Genomic DNA, 18,214 nt, shown 5'->3' with positions numbered 1-18,214 from the left:
TTTTTACATGTTCTGATTCTGTTTCGGTGATTCTCACAGGTTTTTCTGGTGCACTTTCCTTGCCGCCCACACGATAGCTTTCTAGGACAACTTTTCGCTGTATCTCGTCGATTGTTTCACGTTCTACACTGGGTGAGCTATCGGTTTCCTCATCATCATTTCTCAAACCGTCGATTTTCTCCTTTATGTCTAACAGTAAAGACAATCCTTCATCCTCTAGTGAAACTACCTCATCTCCTTCCAAATACTGTAGGATGCGTCTCCTTAATGCACGAGGCGAGTGTGTCTCCCCCTCCCCCACATTTAACTTAAGCATTTCACACAGTCTTGTCAATTGCGAAACGGATAACTCGAGTAGTTTACTCTCAATTTCATCCAGTGTAACTTCCCACTCAGGCAACATTATGACTTGTCACTGAACAGTCTCATATGACTCACTTCGCAGTTCTCTCTTTCTCCGTGACTCGTGGCTCGTTCCTCTTTCAACGCTGCACTCGCGGCCCGTTTCTCCTCCCGCTAGCCGCTCCTATGCCCGTGCTATCTCTTCTTTCCCGAAATCCGTCACAAACCGAACAGAAACACCAGTTTTATGTTGCCCCCTTGGACAATGATCAGGACTACCACTTGATTTTTCTGTAGATTTATTTGCCCGTTTTTTTTCTTTTTTTTTCTGTGACAGATTCGGGGTCGAACTTCAACAATGACCACACACACTCGTAACACTTCTTCTATTTTTGTCCCCTAATCTCTCCTCCCACAGCGCCCCTAGCTGTGTACATATTGTTTTCTACATGTTATTCTCTTTAGGTTGTATTACTGCAAATTAACCACAATAACAATTTGCACAAGGAGAAAAAAAAAGGATAACAATAACAATTCTTGAGGCCATTACACAGCAGTACTACCTACCACCTGGATGCTCTCCCCTCTTTTCTCAATTGTTTCTCTATCACTCTATTAAATTCTTCCACTTCACTGAAATAGTAAATGCAGAACATAATCACTGCTAGGTTAACAGAAATACTGTTAACGCTTAAAACAAGGACACATTGGACACTGTGTAAACATAATTCCATTTTCTAATCTTACCTGTGATGATAATCAGGACCAGAGAGGAAGGCCTGCTCAGCATCCTGCAGAGACAAGTTCTGAAGCCCACCCAGGCCATATATGATGGCCTATCAAAAGAAAATTGTTAATTGAAATATAGCATAAGCTATAATATACAGTAGGGTTCGAAGGGCGGAAACATGCACAATACATTATATTGTTATGCATACCTCTGGAAACAGAGCAACACAGATTAACTGCACTTCATCCGTGAAACAAAGCAGAACTGCAGAACGGGCAGTGAAACTCCTTGCAGCATGTAGTGCATCTCTTTAGTTCAGGAAAGGATCTCCCTTCTTGGATTGTTATGTGTGTCTTGAAAAACATTTTAATTTTATAAAAATAAATAGACATAAATTAGGCCCAAGCCTAGTACTTGACCAATGCATTTATTTATCTTTTGTCATACTATTGCCTGCCCTGAGCTGTGTCCTTGAAAGTACTTCATATAGAGTACAGTACACAGTAAATGGCACAATCTAACACGTGGGATTTTAACAGTCAGTTATTATGATGGCCTCTCTGTTGTGTCTGACTATTAAAATGTCATATGTCTCAACCAACATAATAAAACCATGTCAAAATGAAGAGACGTACTCATAACATGTATTGTGGGGTAACGTTAAACAGGCTGACTGTGAGCGCGTGACAGTTAAAACATTAAGATTATTTTAACTTAATAAAAATGGAAAAACAATGAGTAATTAACAAGCTTTCACAACAAACGTGCTACAGTTTATTGTGCTGTCAATAAGTCAACACAGGCTTATCATGCAACAGTTTCGTTAAATGAATCTGCTAACAATTAATTGTACAGCATTAAAGGCTAATATATGATGGCTATGCATTCAAGACTATTTAGCGAATCACGATCACTTCGGCTACGTTAACTTTCCAATGAAATGCATCACAATTGTTTTTAATGTTAAACAAATAAAAATTGATTCACACTCTGATTGTCATCCTCGCTGGTCCTCTAATTCGGTAGGTGGCATTGTCACTAAAAACCTAGGGTCCTAGAAATGTGGTCCTAGGACTGCGTTCCTGAAAATGCAGCCTCCGGTTTTGCAGGCAGATGCTACTCTGTAATTGTCCTGAGCTATTCAGTATTTTGATTCTCGACTTTCGGCATTTGACTTTTGGCATCCACTACTTGAACGGACAATCCTGAAATCTCAACTCATATTTAAAATCAGCAACAAAATCTGACACTAACTGACCCATAACTGTTTTTTTTTTTTTAAGTTTAAATAGCCTTAAAAAGTCCTTTGCATGTTTCCGAAAACTGAGTGTTTCTATGGCAACTGGAAGAGCTGAAGTGATGCAGTATGACTTTTCCGATTAGTGACTGGCTCTTTAATTTAAAAGGCGGGACTTTGACTCTTGTGTTTCAATCAGGTTACATATTTGATTATTAATTAACTCTATTTTTTTCCCAGCAGGTTACATATTTGATCACTTAATTGTCTCTACTTAATTGTTAGTCTCCCATATCTGCCATATGTGGAGGTTTGAGGAGAATATGCCCCGGGTAGGGATTCTCATTTCAACATAAAAAGATTTGGGACACACTTATTCTAATTTAGAATACTATTTAGTACAGAACCAGGATGCACCGTTTGAGGACTGTCTTCATTCCAGTGATGAAGATGATGACAAAGAAAGTGTTGACATCCATCACACCTATACAAACCGTCTTCGAGAAATGTTCTGTTATCTGGACCTTCAGCATCTCAAGACTATAAAAACATTTCACTCCTACAACTTTTACAATGTTTGTGCACTTTTGTAATCACTGGAAATAACCTTTTTTTACAACCAGCACTTATATTGGCGTCAAATACATTTTTTGAATGCTCTAGGTCATTTTTGTGTGTGTATACCACTGATCTATATATAATGACTCTATTATACATCAGTGGTGTATACCACGCAGTCCAGGGTTTGAAGTAATGATGAAGCAATTTTCAATTGACGTAATGATAAAAGTACTTTTCCCCATGGAATTCTAAACATTTCATGTTGTCCTCTATTTGGAGTTCTCTCTCATTCAGCTTTTTTTTTTTTTTATTAGCTTTTGGTTGGTCTTAGCTGGTCTCCCGGCCTGGTCTGTTGGTTGGTTTTAGAGGGGTTTTGGGCACTGTCAGCTGCTCATTCTGCGAGACCAACTGGCCGATCATCTAAAACCAGTGGAACAGCAGTCTGGTAAGGCTACGAGGCCAGTTTGTTGTGCAATGCAACTCAATGCAGCATGCGACTAGTTGGGGAAGCCCAGAGGTTTATTTTCTCATAATAATCTTTCTAGCAGAAAGATTGTGAATTCAAACATTCACCAACTACCATGGTGTCTCCGAGTAGAGACTGTGAGTCACTTGTATTTAAAGCATCAGCTGGATGACAATCTACTGAAGTCCAAAATATTCCACATTTATTTTCTTTTTAACACGGCGGGGCATTAATCAGAGACAAGTGGTTATCATCTGCATCTGAAACTGTCATTATAACAATGACATGCTGTTTTAACTTCTATATTCCATGAGATTAAGTATACAGTAAACAAACGTGAATCTGTGATGTTCAATGCTGATTTTTCAAATAAATACATACAATATTCCCTCTTCCCAGCTGTTTTAATAAGGGTCAGTATTTCTATACTGACATAGATTCATTTAACTGATTTTCATCCGTGTATCTGATTTTTTTGACCTCATAATCAAAGTCATAATTCATTATTGCAGTGAAAATAAGGTGCCTGACTTCTCTCATTTATCCCCAATTGCCAATCCATGCCTTACACTGTTTTTTTTAACGATCTGTTACACTCAGATGTTCATCACAATACAAAAGAAAAGCTCTGTCGCTACTTCCATTTCATTGCGATTTTATACAATTTTTTTTCTTCAGTCACATAAAATCAGTGTTTAGGAGCTGCATAGTTTCCATTAAGATTTTATTATTGTGCTTGTTTATAAACTAGAATAATAAAGGTTTTGTTTGAATCCTTCATAATTATTGACAATTTATCACTAATTTGCACATGACTGGGCACCTTTAAATAGTCTTCGTATTTTGCCCTTAACAATTTACATAATCCTCCACAGAAATCAGATAATGTGTATAATTAAATTCACACAGCAATAATGGAAAACATGTCTTAAATACATCGGCACGTCTGAGAGGACATCCAGAGATAGAGCCATATTTAATGTTTCTGCATACTGGATTAGGCTTCAGAGAGAAACATCATCCTGTTGAAATAACAAATAAAGGGTGAATATGCATATTAATGGTAGAACAAATAAATGTGTTATGCTTTCTTTGAGAAAAAATGTTGGATTTCAAAACATATCAAGGGATATGAATGAAAAGGATTTACTATTATATATTATTTCATGGCATTTAGCGCTCATTTTACACACTGAATTTACTCCATCCAGTGCATCTGTTTACATATTTCAGTATGAGTCTAAGATAATTGCAAAATATAGCCAAATAAACAGAGTACAGGCATTAGGATTGACACCAATAGTGTCAAACATGAGAAATGTCTAAGTTCAATCAAAAATGAAGTAAAATGTTTACGCGTGCTCTCTTTGGGAAATTATCTTACTCATTTGAGTTGCCTTTTTAAACCCAAAACATGGCATTTATTGCGCCCACTAATAAAAAAAATACTTAAAGCAATGTATCTTCAAGCATGTTACACACTAGTGACACATTTAAACTGCAAAGGTGGCACAGAAGTACTTCTGAAGTGGCATTTAGGTGTCTTTACAGACTGTTTAATGCTGCTCAGAGGTGGGATAAACTCATTTCCACAGCAATTACAACTGCATGCTTTGACACTAGAGCTGTAATTGCAGGGCACTGCACTTTTTTTTTTTTAAGCAGGCACAGAACAGCCTTAACTTGGCAGAGTAAAGAGACACATTTTTAAGGCAACTCATATGACGTACTCATTTCACACCAAGGAGCAATACAGGTTTTACTGTATGACCCCAGATTAAGTAAAACTTTAAAAAATCAATGTGAATGAATGCCACATTAACAGAACTTTGTTAATTTAATAAAAACAGCAGAATTCAAACAAATGCAAAAGATCAATTAGATCACTCCAACATGGGAAGAAACTTTGAGACCCACTTGGCAAACAATGCAGAGCCTTCACATTAACAAGTAAATAATAAATTATTAATAAAACATTAGCTCTTTCTGTGTAAATGTTGGCAGAGATCTAACGGAGAACAGCTCAGGGTGTATGATATCAGTGCAGACGCAGCAGTGATATGAATTACACATCAGACCATGTGAAACTGCATTTGCCAAATTTAAAAAGAGCGATACATGTTTAATAAGCAAGTAGAGCCTCCTCAACTGTCCCGTGCCATTTTGTGCTCTAAACAGTGAACCGACACGATTCATTCAGTTGATTAAATGTCAGTCACACACACTTATGTCCTTTCATATATCAACACATAAACCTGTTTAGACTTTGTGAATCTTAGGACAAAATATCTGCATGGGGACATTTCTATTTATAAAAAGAAACATTTTGCACATGAAATGAAGACTTTTTGTAATTCTGAGACGTTTTGTAATTCCTATTATTGTCAGTTGTGATTCTTATTAGTTGCTCAGTGCTGTATATCTTTTATAAATGAGGTAATGCAATGATTTTCAGCACAGTATAAGCCTAACAATTGTAATACTAATAATTAAATTTATTGTGAAGGTTTAATTGTCATGAAAATAATCCTAATGGTCTTTAAAAGGGCTTCATTTTAATGCAAAATTTTATTTTCTTGTGATTTTGTGGCAAAACGAACTTGTTCTTGATAGGTTTGGTGAGGTTTATTCAAATCTGCCTACCTTATGTTTGAAGTTTATGTTAACTGCTATCAGAAATGTCACCAAAACCACCATCAGTATTGACATTACCCTACTGACATAAATTAATGTGATCAGTGAAAAAACAAAAATGGATGTATTTGGGTTCAAATTGAAATTCAACTTTCACCTCACCAAGCCAACAAGATATTCAAACTTAAAGCACATTTAGATGAAACATGAGACCCCTGCGTAAGACCCCCAGATTGTAAACAAACAAAAAAGACTCTGCAGAAAGCAAATTTCAGAGAAACAAAACCCCTTAAACCAACTTGGAAGAAGAAAGACTTGAAGGCACCAGTGAGAAGTTTACACAAATTTCAGATCAAATAAAATTCGATCCCATCAAAAAAACTGAATTAAATACTCTAGACAGATTTTCTTGAGCTGTAAAACTACATATAAAAGATGGGAAAGTCTGCTGAAAGCCACGAGATAAATTACATAAAAAAAAACTGTCCTTCAAACATAATTAGCAAATGGTTATTCTGCAAAGCGGAATAGCATTTCATATAAAACTAAATAAATATCTTTTGGACACAAATCAGTTCTAATTGTGTCAGATTGCGAGAAAAAGAAAAGAAAACAGCACTCTCTGAATAGTGTCTTTAGAGCACTGGTGCTTTCAGTTCATCAAGAGGTTCATAGAGTGAGAACACCCAAACTGAAGATTGCAGACAACTATTTCAAGCTAGCCCGACCCTCCAATTACAGCAGTTTGATGGGTTACCCAAACCAATTATCGTCAATTCGTTTCCAGAGGTAAAAATATCTTGCAAGGCAGAATTTGAGAGTTGCGCAGAATGAGAGCAAGAAGAAAAAGGGAGAGGAGAGTCACACACACACCACAGTTCGCACCCCCCAAAAATGGCGTGTCTTCAAGTGTCTTCGGCTATACCTTGCTCCTGAAGAGTGGCTTGGCTCCAGGCCCACAGTACTCATTGTAGATGAGTTTGAAGAGGAAGAGGTGGAAAAGTGTGATGAGAGACGCCACGCTGAACCAGAAGAGGAAGGGCAGGCCTGGGTACTGCTTGGCCATGTGGTCCTCGTGAGCCAAGATGGCCTTGACGTGCATGGTGTGTCTCAGGTCTTGCAGGTGAGTGAGATCAGTGGAGATGTACAGCAGAGGCGTGATGGGCTGGGTCACCATCACCGGAAACATGTGGCCTCGCAGCTCTGAGGTCAGCTCCACGGGCTCGTTCATGCAGCCGGCCTCGCAGGCGTACAGCTTCACGGGTTTCTCCTGAGGCTTGACGGACACGTGCAGGAAGGGCTTGCCCTCGGCGTCCTGCAGCACGGCCAGGTTGATAAGGTCTTTATTGTAATGGATGCCCCTCAAAGAGTAGCTGTTGTGAAGAACATCCGGGTCGGCCTGGAACTGAAGGTGGTTTTCGGTGAACTGCAGACCGCCAAAACTCAGCACCATGCCTTGCATCATACCGTGAGTGCCTGCTGCCACGAGGACCTTGCATCCTCTCTTCTGGAAGGTCAGGTTCCAGAGATTCACCAGCTGCAGGATCTGAGCCACGTTGGTCAGGCGCTCGGGCCACAGGTTCTCGGCATGCATGGTGGCGTGGCCGCTGAAGCAGTGGTCGGCATAGTTCAGACTGGACTCCAGGCGTTCGTGCTCTTCTGTGGTCAAACTCTGATCCAGGAGGGGCGCTGTGGAGGTTGAAAGAATGTAGTATAGCGTGTTGTTGACTGTGCGACTGGACGGAGTATGGGCATCTGTGATCTTTCTGATTTCCACACCTGTAAAGCAGCAAAAAAGCAAACTATGAAACAATTCCTTTTAGGTTCTTAAAGCAAGTGAACACACAAATAAAAACCTTAAAGGAGTCACATCATATTTTTTTCCCTGAAGTAAACCAATGTTTGTTTTTTATATTTGTGCAAAAAAGTCATAATTTATATATTTGTGCTGTCAAACGATTCATTGAAATTAATCGCATCCAAAATAAAAGCTTGTTTACATAATGTGTGTGTGTACTGTTTATTTATTATGTGTATATAAATACACACACATACAGCATATATTTTGAAAATATTTATATATACATTTCTTATTATATATAAATATATTTAATATATAAACATACCATATTTGTCTTAAATATATACATGCATGTGTTTGTATTTATATATACACATAATACATACACACAGTATTCACACATATATTATATAAACAGCCGCGGCCTAATGAATAGAGAGTCGGACTTGTAACCCAAAGGTTGTGGGTTCGAGTCTCAGGTCCGGCAGGGATTGTAGGTGGGGGAGTGAATAACCAGCACTCTCTCCACCCTCAATACCACGACCCTGAGACCCTTGAGCACAGAAACTGAAAATTTTACTCAATTAAAAGTATCTTGTAAATTGCACTTAAGTATAAAAACAAACAAAACAAACAAAAAAAAACAGACTTGTTTTATCATATTGAATCATCTTCTCAATGCAAAATGTTTTGTCAGACATATGTATGACTCTTCTACTCCAGATGAACACAAAGATTTTTAGAAAGAAATAATCCATCTGTATGGATAAAATGCAAGTGTACAGGACATCCCAAGATGACACCTTAAAAACTATACAAATGAACATGACGGTAACCAACACAACCCCTGTTAGCGAATCAGTATCTTCTGAAGCGAAACAATGGGCGTGTGTAAGGAAAATACTTCAGGGTGAGTAAATGCTGTGCATTCAGCCAATATACTACACAGACAGTTAATGGCTAGATCCAAACAAACAAAAATAATCAATAGAAAAGCAACTTTGCTACCTCAGTATATGCTTTCTTAGATTTAATGGTGAAATTTTGAAGCCAGAATTGTCCTGATGTCAGCACTGATAGCCTCGTGGTTAGTGTAACAAAGCCTAGCTGTGCTCGCGGCGACCCGAGTTCAATTCCCGTCTCGAGATCCTTTGCTGATCCCACCCCCCTCTCTTCACCCAATGCTTTTCTGTCTGCTCTCTACTGTCCAAAAAGCACATAAATATAACTTAAAAACAAAATATATATATATTTTGCTGATTACAACTGAGTTTACAACTGAAGACGAACCGTGTGTGTTTGATGAGTGAAGACAAACATCATTGGTTCTTACACATCGTTTTGCACGACAAAATAAATATGCAAAAAAAAGTACTTTTCAAATTGAAATAAAATTGTAAGGAGTAGAAAGTAGGCACTGTTTTTTTTCTTCAGAAATGTAATCAAATGAAAACACAATGGTCAGTTTAAATTTCACTTGAGTAAAGTACAAATCCCCCAAAATAATACTCAAGAAGAGTAATGCAGTAAAATCATTATTAAAAAAAAAATCTAAATGTATTTTACACCCCTGCAGACATGTGAAATGACATGTCTGGACTTGGACTGCAGCTTTACTTATATTTAATTATCATGCAACTCGTATATGTGCAACTGAAAAAAAAAATGTGCAAAGCATTAAATTATTATACTGCAGGTGTTATCTCTGTGTTTTTCTAACAACCAAATAGTAAACTGAATTAAAAATAACTTTTCTCTTTGCTTTTCCACTGTCTCTGGCCTTGTAAATGGACTCTGACCTCTTTTTAAAGACTTGAAGGCACGAGTGAGAAATTTACACACACATTTCAGATCAAATCCTCATGAACTAAACATTATTTTAAGCTGTAAAACTTGAACATATTAAATATAAGGGAGCCTGTTTGTGTTCATGAGATAAAATGCATCCCAAAAACTGTCCTTGAAAGTAAAACAAACAGTTATTGTGCAAAGTGGTATAGTATTTTTTCCAGATGTGTCTTGACATGGAAGCTGTCCCTGTACAGTAAGTTCACTCAAATCTCATTTTGATTAAAGTTGCTGTGCTAGGTCGCCTGTCCTACTTGTTTTTGACAAAACTAAAAAGAAATAAAGAATGCCAAAAGAGATTTGCAGAAGAGATGTAGAATATGGCACAACACTTTGCTTTGTCAGTAAAGGACTCTTTGTAAACTATAGCTCTGTGTGGGATTCTTTCCTTATCTGTACTGTTAGCTGTGTCCTACACACCTTCCTACAACCAATCAGGTGTTTTTGATGGGTGTGTTTATTTGTCTTGAAAGTTATAACAAGGAAATATATTTGGAATATTGCAAATCTCATTACTGAAGTGAACCTACTTCCGTATTATTAATGTGCATATAAAGTAGGGCTGTAGTCAAGTCCACCTTTGTGGAGTCCAAGACCAGGACTATCGAGTCCGAGTCAAGACTGAGTCCAAAGAGGTTCGAGTCCAAGTCCAAATGAGACAGTCAAAACAGAGAAAGAAAAAAAGCATCTTCTTCAAAACCACATACTATTGATAATTTATGTGATACGAAAGACAGCATATCTTCTATTCTAAGATAATCATTTTGCATTATTATTTATAATGATCGAAAACCATGTGCACAAGCCCGGATTAACCATACGGGCAACTGGGCAATTGCCCAGGGGCCCACGACATCTAAAGGGCCCAGGACAGCAAGGGCACGAGCAAAATACTGTATCTGTAATCTCCCGCTTTATATTTAACAAACTGTCCACCCGGGCTTTTGCGCTGCACAGAGATATGCTGCGTGCGCTGCCTATGACTTTAAACTTGAGTTGAGAGCGGTTGAGAGTCAGTCTCATGCGGACTGACCAATGAAGAGAGACCCTCAAGTGAAAGACCCTCTCCTCATTGGTCAGTCCGTATGAGGTGGGTCAAAGGTTACGCCGAGCGCGTTACGTGACGTCAGGCGTTGCTACAACAGAAAAAAAAAATCAGACACAATGGAGAAGCTAAGTGGGAGCCCGAAGCGAAAATTAAAAAAGGAAAAGGAAATCAGAAACGCTGAAAATTTAAAGTGTATACCTAAAATAGGTAATTTCTTCACTCCTGTTAATGTTGCCGACAGTTCTGTTAAGTCCGCTTCCGTCAACGACGAGGATAACTCAGCTAGCCAGGACTTTTCTAATTTACACCGCCTGCGGTAGCTTACGTTTACAGCCCGGATAATAACTAATAACTTGATTGCCTTGTCTTCTGTGATAGCTCTATCAATTCCATACATTTCTATTGGGAATAAGTGTTGTTAAATAAACGATGGTTTGAAAGTGGTTGCTTATCTATTCCTTTTTCTAAGTGTCTATTTCTATAAAAAAAGAAGCAAATTTAGCGTCAGTTTCAGTGGCGTAGATGGTAAGGCGCATGCTTTTTGACGCGAGCGACCCGAGTTCGATCCCACCTTTTGCCAAACATTTTTTTCTCCCTTTTCAAATCTCATATCGCATCAGAAAGGCATTTATTTTCAATAAAAATTAAGGAAATAATCAAAAAGTTGAAAATAAAGTATTGGGTAGCTTTAGGGTAGGTGTAGGGAGGGCTTTATTGTCCCAATAAGGTGGCATCCATTTAATAAATTTGAATTAAAATTATAATTTACACTCAGTATGTTATTATTGCATACTGTTTTATAATGTACTACAATACTGAGGTGCAGATAATTGCCACTATTTGCAATAAGTAGTATAAATAGCAGAAAATATTGCTATTTTAACATAGTGTAAATAGAATCTATAGCTTTTTGCACTTAGTGTAAATATCATATCGTTAAAAAATACTGCTATTTTCACTTGGTGTAAATAGAATCCATTGCTATTTGCACTTAGTGTAAATAGCATCTGTCACTAAAAAAATATGCTATTTGCACTTAGTGCAAATAGCCGCTGCCTTCATTTTTTGTGAAAATGAAGGATACTTCCCTCCCTCTCAATGTAGTGGGTCAATTTTACCAGATTATACAGATGCTGATGTGTTTTGTTTTCATAGCATCATATGTGAGTGAATGTCTTTGATAGGGGACATAGTAGTGCATTTGTAGTTCTATGAGCATTCAAATATTTGTAAATCAAAATATGATGACAGTTAGGATTTGAAGTATTGAGTATATTTACTGTATATTACAGTAATATATTCTATATATGACCATATTATGGTGATCCTGGGGTCGTGATGATGGGGCCCTTGAATATTGTTGCCCAGGGTACAACAAAGTGTTAATCTGGCCCTGCATGTGCAACAACACTGTAGGATCCAATTAGGCTATTTTATTTACTTTAGGTTTAGCAATTTCACTAAAGTCACCTAAGCTGAAGTGCAACTTCACATTTTCAGCATTTTTATTATAGTGTAACAATCACATTCTGGGCTGCCAATGGAAAATATTACAAATAGCAAGCAACATAAGTGTAAAAAAAACTCAACATGTTCCCATTCTTGAACTTGTTACTTGTTCTAAAGCAGGGTTTCCAAACTCAGTCCTAGAAGGCCTGCAGAGTTTAGCTCCAACTTGCCTCAAAACACCTGCCTGAAAGTTTCTAGTATGCTTAGATTAGCTGTTTCAGGTGTGTTTGATAAGGGTTGGAGCTGAACTCTGCAGGACACCTGCCCTCCAGGACCAAGTTTTGAGACCCCTGTCCTAAAGAAACCATAGTACAATGTAACCCTCCCAAGCAAGGCTGTGTAGCATATAAACACCTTCAGCTCTGTGTGTGGCTGCGCATGCATTTGTTTGCTGTTTGCCTAAGGCCATATAATATAGGTGTTATATAATATATACATCCCCCGGGTATGGGGGATAATGATATACACAGTCTTACAGGTGTTCATTTAATTCAGTTAGAGAACAGACAATTAAAGAAATTAAAGAAAAATTAAAGAAATAAAAAATTTGAAGTTTTTTTTTTATTTATTTCCATTGCTGGGCGATATGGCAAAAACAAAATCTTGATTTTCTCAGAAAATTTGTCCAATTCTCGATTTTAACAAGTCAACTTGAAAATATAACTACAACATGATTTAAGCAACTTTTTCTTTATGAACCCTCTATTTAAAGAAAATTATATTCTAAGTGCACCACACATGTAAATGTTAAACAAATCACTAAATATCTTTGCAGAAGAGATGCATGAACTACAACTACATCTTGTACAAACTTTTCTTATGCATATTATATGTTCAGAAATAATAAGAAAAATGCTTAAATGTTTTTTCAAGTAATTCAAATTCAAAATGACTGAAGGTATAACACCTAGAGTGCTATTATTAAGTATAAATGCTCTGTAAAACAATGAACAGTAGTTTTCAGCCTGTCACCCTGATGCAAACATGAAATATCAGACATACAGTAGTAGTTCTTCACTGTTTTTTTATTCGATTACGCTGCTTTTCCATTGTTTTTTCTATGTAAACATGGATGCGTTTGACTGTTGCGCTCGCGTCTCTTGCAGCGTCTCGTGCATGAAACGGCTTTCTAAAAACGCGGCGTTAAAAGATGTTTAACATTAAAAGATGTTTAACTCCCATCTTCTTGCCTCTTTGTCAACACAAAAGCACATTCTGTGTGAATGGCATAGAGAGCATCACAAGAGAGCGGTTAATCATGTGCGCCGACATGCGGTTAGATCGTTCTTTTCTCTTTACTGTTATTGTCAAAGTGTCTAATTCTAGCGTTTGGTAATATTTCTATGCAAAAATTGCGATTTTTTACTTTAAATTTTTGTGGAATTTATTTAATTTATTTTACATCAAGGTGTATTCCTTGCCTCCAGGCTTTATTCGTTTTGCTCTTATTCGTTCTGTTTCTTATTCATTTGGTTCCACAGCGTTTGATGATTTTCAGTTTTTTAACATTTTGTAAGTTTGTTATTTTATATTAGGCTTATAGCATGGTAATGGTGTATTGTTATTAGTTTCGTTAATAAAAGTCCCATGTTTATTGCAGAACATCTGTTGTTGTAAGTTATAGATTAGCTTATAAATGCCTGTGCACATTTTACTTTCATTTTCATTTGCTATTTAAAAGCGAAGGAAAGTGAGAGTGAAAACTCCAACGAACTTTGTAAAACCAAACTGTATTATGCAAGTCGCAGACATTGTATCTGTGGCCAAAATAAAAATGATTTATGCCCCCGCGCAGCACGCACACTCGGAGCCAGGCATATGACGCAGCTGTGCATTTACCAGGCGACCAATGGCAATGCCCGTTCTAGATGGAGTTAAAACAATTACATTACCCATTTTCCGAATAAGCGAGCCAGATTAATGGTTTTGTTTTGAAAGAGAGAGAAAAAAAACATATATAGCTGGAGTCGAGGCCAACTAGAACATTTGGCGAGTCCAAGACAAGTCCGAGACGATAGAAAAACGTCTCGAGTCCGGACTCGAGTATACAGCCCTAATATAAAGTGAATTGCATCAAAGGGCATTCACATGGAGAGGTGGCATATAAAAAAAAATCAGCTCACATATTTGTGCAAGTATGAAGTACACTCATTTACTGTCGCATTTGAGCGACGGGACAAAATGAAGCTCACTGAAGCTCAACCAATCAGACCTGCATCTCAGGCCTCATCAGTTTACTGTCAAAGGCCAATCTGAGATGTTTCTCCTATAAAGAACCTTTAACATCCATGGAATCTTTCAGTTGCACAAAAGGTTCTATATAGTGAAAAAATGTTTTTAGATGTTTAAAATGTACTTCACACAGAAAAAAAAAGATTATTTTAAGAATTGTTCACTGAAAGGTTCTTTGGGGAACCCAAAATGGTTCTTCTGTCATCACTGCAAAAACCTCTTTTTGGAGTGCAGTGGCTGGTAGAGAAGCCCATTTATGTGACACAATACACTCATATTTGGCTAGTGGCAGTTTCTAAATGGTGAGTAGCAGTTTCTAAATGGTGAGTGGCAGTTTCTAGTTTCTAGTTTCATACCCCCGGTTTCACAGGCAGGGCTTAAGACTTGTTAAATGCATTTCTGAGCTGTTTCAACTGAAATAAATTTGCACTGACTGATCTTAAAATATATCAGTGCCATTGATTTGTCTCAAGACGCACACGAGTAATGTTTTTTTCTCCTGAGGTACATTTATAAAAACTACTTAAATGTCCTAATTGAACTATGGCCTTATCCTGATTTAATCTAAGCCCTGTCTGTGAAATCGGGAGGCAGTTGCATAAACGTAGCCTCTATTAAGACAGTGTCTTTAAGAACTAGTTTTACCAGCTAGCAGTTAACTAAGGGGTAATCAGTCTTGTATTTTGGATTCATTAAAGTAACCTAATTGTATGTAACCAAATTTAAAACATTTTGACCAGTCTTAAGGTCATTGCACACCCGAGTCCGAAATTGTGTCCATTTTTCCGTTTTTTCTTCCTTTCCTATCAAAATGCTTGCTTTGGATGCAAAAATGCAGAAAATCGAACCTGATCTGAATTTTTTTTATGACAGATGAAAGTTTCGGAGGCAGTATGTAAACGTGATTGACACAACGTGAGGTCGTATTTATTTTTTTAACGTGCGAAAATATCGGACTCCGTATTCAATGACATTTACTCTTAATGGAAAAATACGAAATGACTAACTTTTAAGACTTTTCTAAACCATTTTAGCCTTAAATTAGCAACATTTTTAATACTTCCTTCTTTCTTTCCTTTTTTTCCAGGGGGAAAAAGGTATAGAGGTAAAATTAAAATGTTGTTTTCATAACACACTGAACACTGATTAAGGAAAATGTGATGTCTTGATATGACCCCTAAGATTTATTAAAGGGATAGCGCAGCCAAAAATAAAAATTCCAAACCTGCATAAGTTTCTCTCATCTGTTGAACACAAAAGGAGATATTTTGAAGGATGTTGGTAGCCAAACAGTAGCTGGAAGCCATTGACTTTTATAGTATGGAGAAAAAACAAAAAACTAATACTGTGGAAGTCAATGGCTACCAGCAACTGTTTGGCTACCAACATTTTTCAAAATGTCTACTTTTGTGTTCAACAGAAGAAAGCAGCTCATACAGGTTTGGAACAATATGAGGTTGAGTAAATAATGACAGAACTTTCATTTTTGCAAGAACTTGGCTACCCCTTTAATTCAGAACTGTACTATTTTTTTTTAGGTCCATTCAATGAACCTGAAATGTATATACTCATATTTTTTTATTTTTTTTAAAGTGAATAACAATTATGTCTGACTGTGCTTAATCAACTTGCCAGATATGAAGAGATCCACCCATGCTTGCTGGTGCTCTTGCATTAATTCTTCCACATTGGCTTGGAGGACATCCACCATCTCTCTCTTGACTCCTTCTCTCAGTTTGCCGAGGGTCTCGTCCAGTTTCCCGCCCTCGGTGGGCTCTGAGGTGTGAATCACGCTCACCAGGTTTTCTGAGTATTCAGATTTGGCAGAAACCTGGATCTTGGTGCCCAGCTTCTTTGTGCCCACCACCACCAACACGGTGTCCTTCTTTTCCGTGAGCACCCGGCCCGAGGACAGCACAAACTCCTTTTCCTCCATCTTCTCCACGGTGCTCTTAAACGACAGAGACTCAATCGAAACCAGGTCAATTGAAACCTGGTGGTCTGTGGGGTTCGATACGTGAATCCTCTGAAGATAAACATTGGGCCGGCTGCGATGCGCAACAAATTCCTCTCGTATGACGACGCAGTCGTGAGAAGCAGCTGTCAGGATGCACCTGGTGGAAACAACAGAGCCTTTTCTGTACCACAGCATCATTCCCCGGGCCTCCGAGCGCGTTCCCGGGATCTGCAACCGCACTACCGGCCCGTAGTCTGTTTGGTGAACCGGTGCGGATCCAGGCTGCGAAGATGAAGCCACCCAGAGTTTGTTAGAGTCCACATCCACCAGAAAATGTCCATTACCGACCACAAATGGTACTGTTTCTTTGGTCTGTGGGGTGAGAACCACTCCCTCCCCTCGGTCCACCAACGACACCCACCTGTGAAGATCAGTCTGCAAACAACCCCCCGCCGCTCCTCCAGACTCCCTAGACATGCTCAGGGCCCTCAGGAGCCCATCTGAGCTCAAGTACCAGTAGAAGATGAGGAAGAGCAGTAACCCAACCAAGACACGGCGGGCCCAGCTGCTCGAGAGCAACCCAGGCAGCCCCTTTAATCTCTGCTGAAGCCACATGATCTGCCTTTTGCTCCAAATGCTCTTTGATGGACTGAACATAAACGACTGCAGTTTTCCTCAGTCGAGGGTGATCAGTGACTTCCTGACAGCAGTAAAAGCTGGGAGTGGTAAACAGCTCTGACAAGCATAGTAACGTTAGTGTTAACTTTATCAAGCTGAACTTGAAGAGCAACACGCCTGAATACAGGTTTCAGAGAGTTGTGGAAAACCCTACTTCCTCATTAACGAGGCAAACACTTTTAACTCCAAACATTTGTTAAACGAGCCACTTGTATCTGCAAAGAGTTGGCATTTATTGCAGTGCAGTAGTTATCAGGCTAGTCAGCTAACTAGTCAAAACATTTCTGCTCACCCATTTCGCCTTTAACTCACTTTGTCGCCTTAAAGCAATGTTTGCGTCGCGTAATCGCGCGTTTCTGCCAGAGTTGAGTTACGTCGACGTCGTTTGTTTGTTTTATTTGCTGTGTGTACATGTCACCTCTCAGACAACTGACATCTCTGTTTGTGGAAGGAAACAGCAGGCTGCCGTAAAAACACCGGAACTGTCGCAGTTTAAAATGGACTAAGCGCTGTTCTAGGATCAGCCCTTAGCAACATGTCTAACGTCGTTGTAGCGTAGTACTGGAAGACAACACTGATCCTGGACCAGTAAGACTGACCTGGCAACTTGCTTTACGGCACCTACTGATGACTGCTGCCGTGCTGTGTGTGTTGTGTGTGAAAAATAGTATCCGTCTTCTTTAAAAAAAAAAAAAAAAAAAAAGAAACAAAGTGTGCAGTATTTACTCATTTTGTGTAACGTGCACAAACATATAATAAACATACTGCATGATTTTTTTAGGCTTACCAATACTTGTGTAACTTTTTTTTTGTGACATTTCATAAATACACTTAATTTATTCCAATTATTTCCGAATGCTTAGGCTATAATAATTCTTATAATAAGAACTTCAATGAGCAGTGAGCAGTTGCAACCTTATTGTAATATTTAAATATTGTGTTTTAAATGATGTTTGCTGAATTTGAGTTTTTATACTTTTGCTGAAAAGCCTATGATAATGTGATAAATAAAAATTTCACGTTTCTTTGTGACAGCTAACATAGGACGACAACAAGTGTTCAACAAAATGTATCTTTTGCTTGTTTTTAAGACACAACTTTAACTTAGCATGAGAAATATTAACTGAGGGAATTAGTATTGTTATTTATTTCCCCCAGCTATGTTTAAACA

General features: G+C 38.1%; 1 protein-coding gene across 2 annotated transcripts; it reads right to left on the bottom strand.

Annotated features, from left to right (window-relative positions):
* Positions 1 to 672: 672 nt before the first annotated feature.
* Positions 673 to 17,510, bottom strand: LOC306849551 (uncharacterized protein KIAA2013 homolog). 2 transcript variants are annotated; one of them, XR_013782353.1, is made up of 4 exons: positions 16,041 to 17,510; positions 6,896 to 7,749; positions 2,936 to 4,358; positions 673 to 2,458 (listed from the first exon to the last, which is right to left on the bottom strand). XR_013782353.1 is itself a non-coding variant. In XM_079384669.1 (3 exons), exons 1-3 carry the CDS (start codon positions 17,020 to 17,022, stop codon positions 4,341 to 4,343), a joined length of 1,854 nt encoding a protein of 617 aa, XP_079240795.1. In that variant the 5' UTR covers positions 17,023 to 17,510; the 3' UTR covers positions 2,927 to 4,340. The 2 variants fall into 2 exon arrangements, 1 of the variants encoding a protein (XP_079240795.1); XM_079384669.1 differs by lacking the exon at positions 673 to 2,458 and having other exon boundaries at positions 2,927 to 4,358.
* Positions 17,511 to 18,214: the final 704 nt, after the last annotated feature.

This window comes from Barbus barbus, assembly GCF_936440315.1.
Source record: "Barbus barbus genome assembly, chromosome: 29".
Taxonomy (NCBI): domain Eukaryota; kingdom Metazoa; phylum Chordata; class Actinopteri; order Cypriniformes; family Cyprinidae; genus Barbus; species Barbus barbus.
This window is presented reverse-complemented; position numbering and strand designations above follow the sequence as displayed.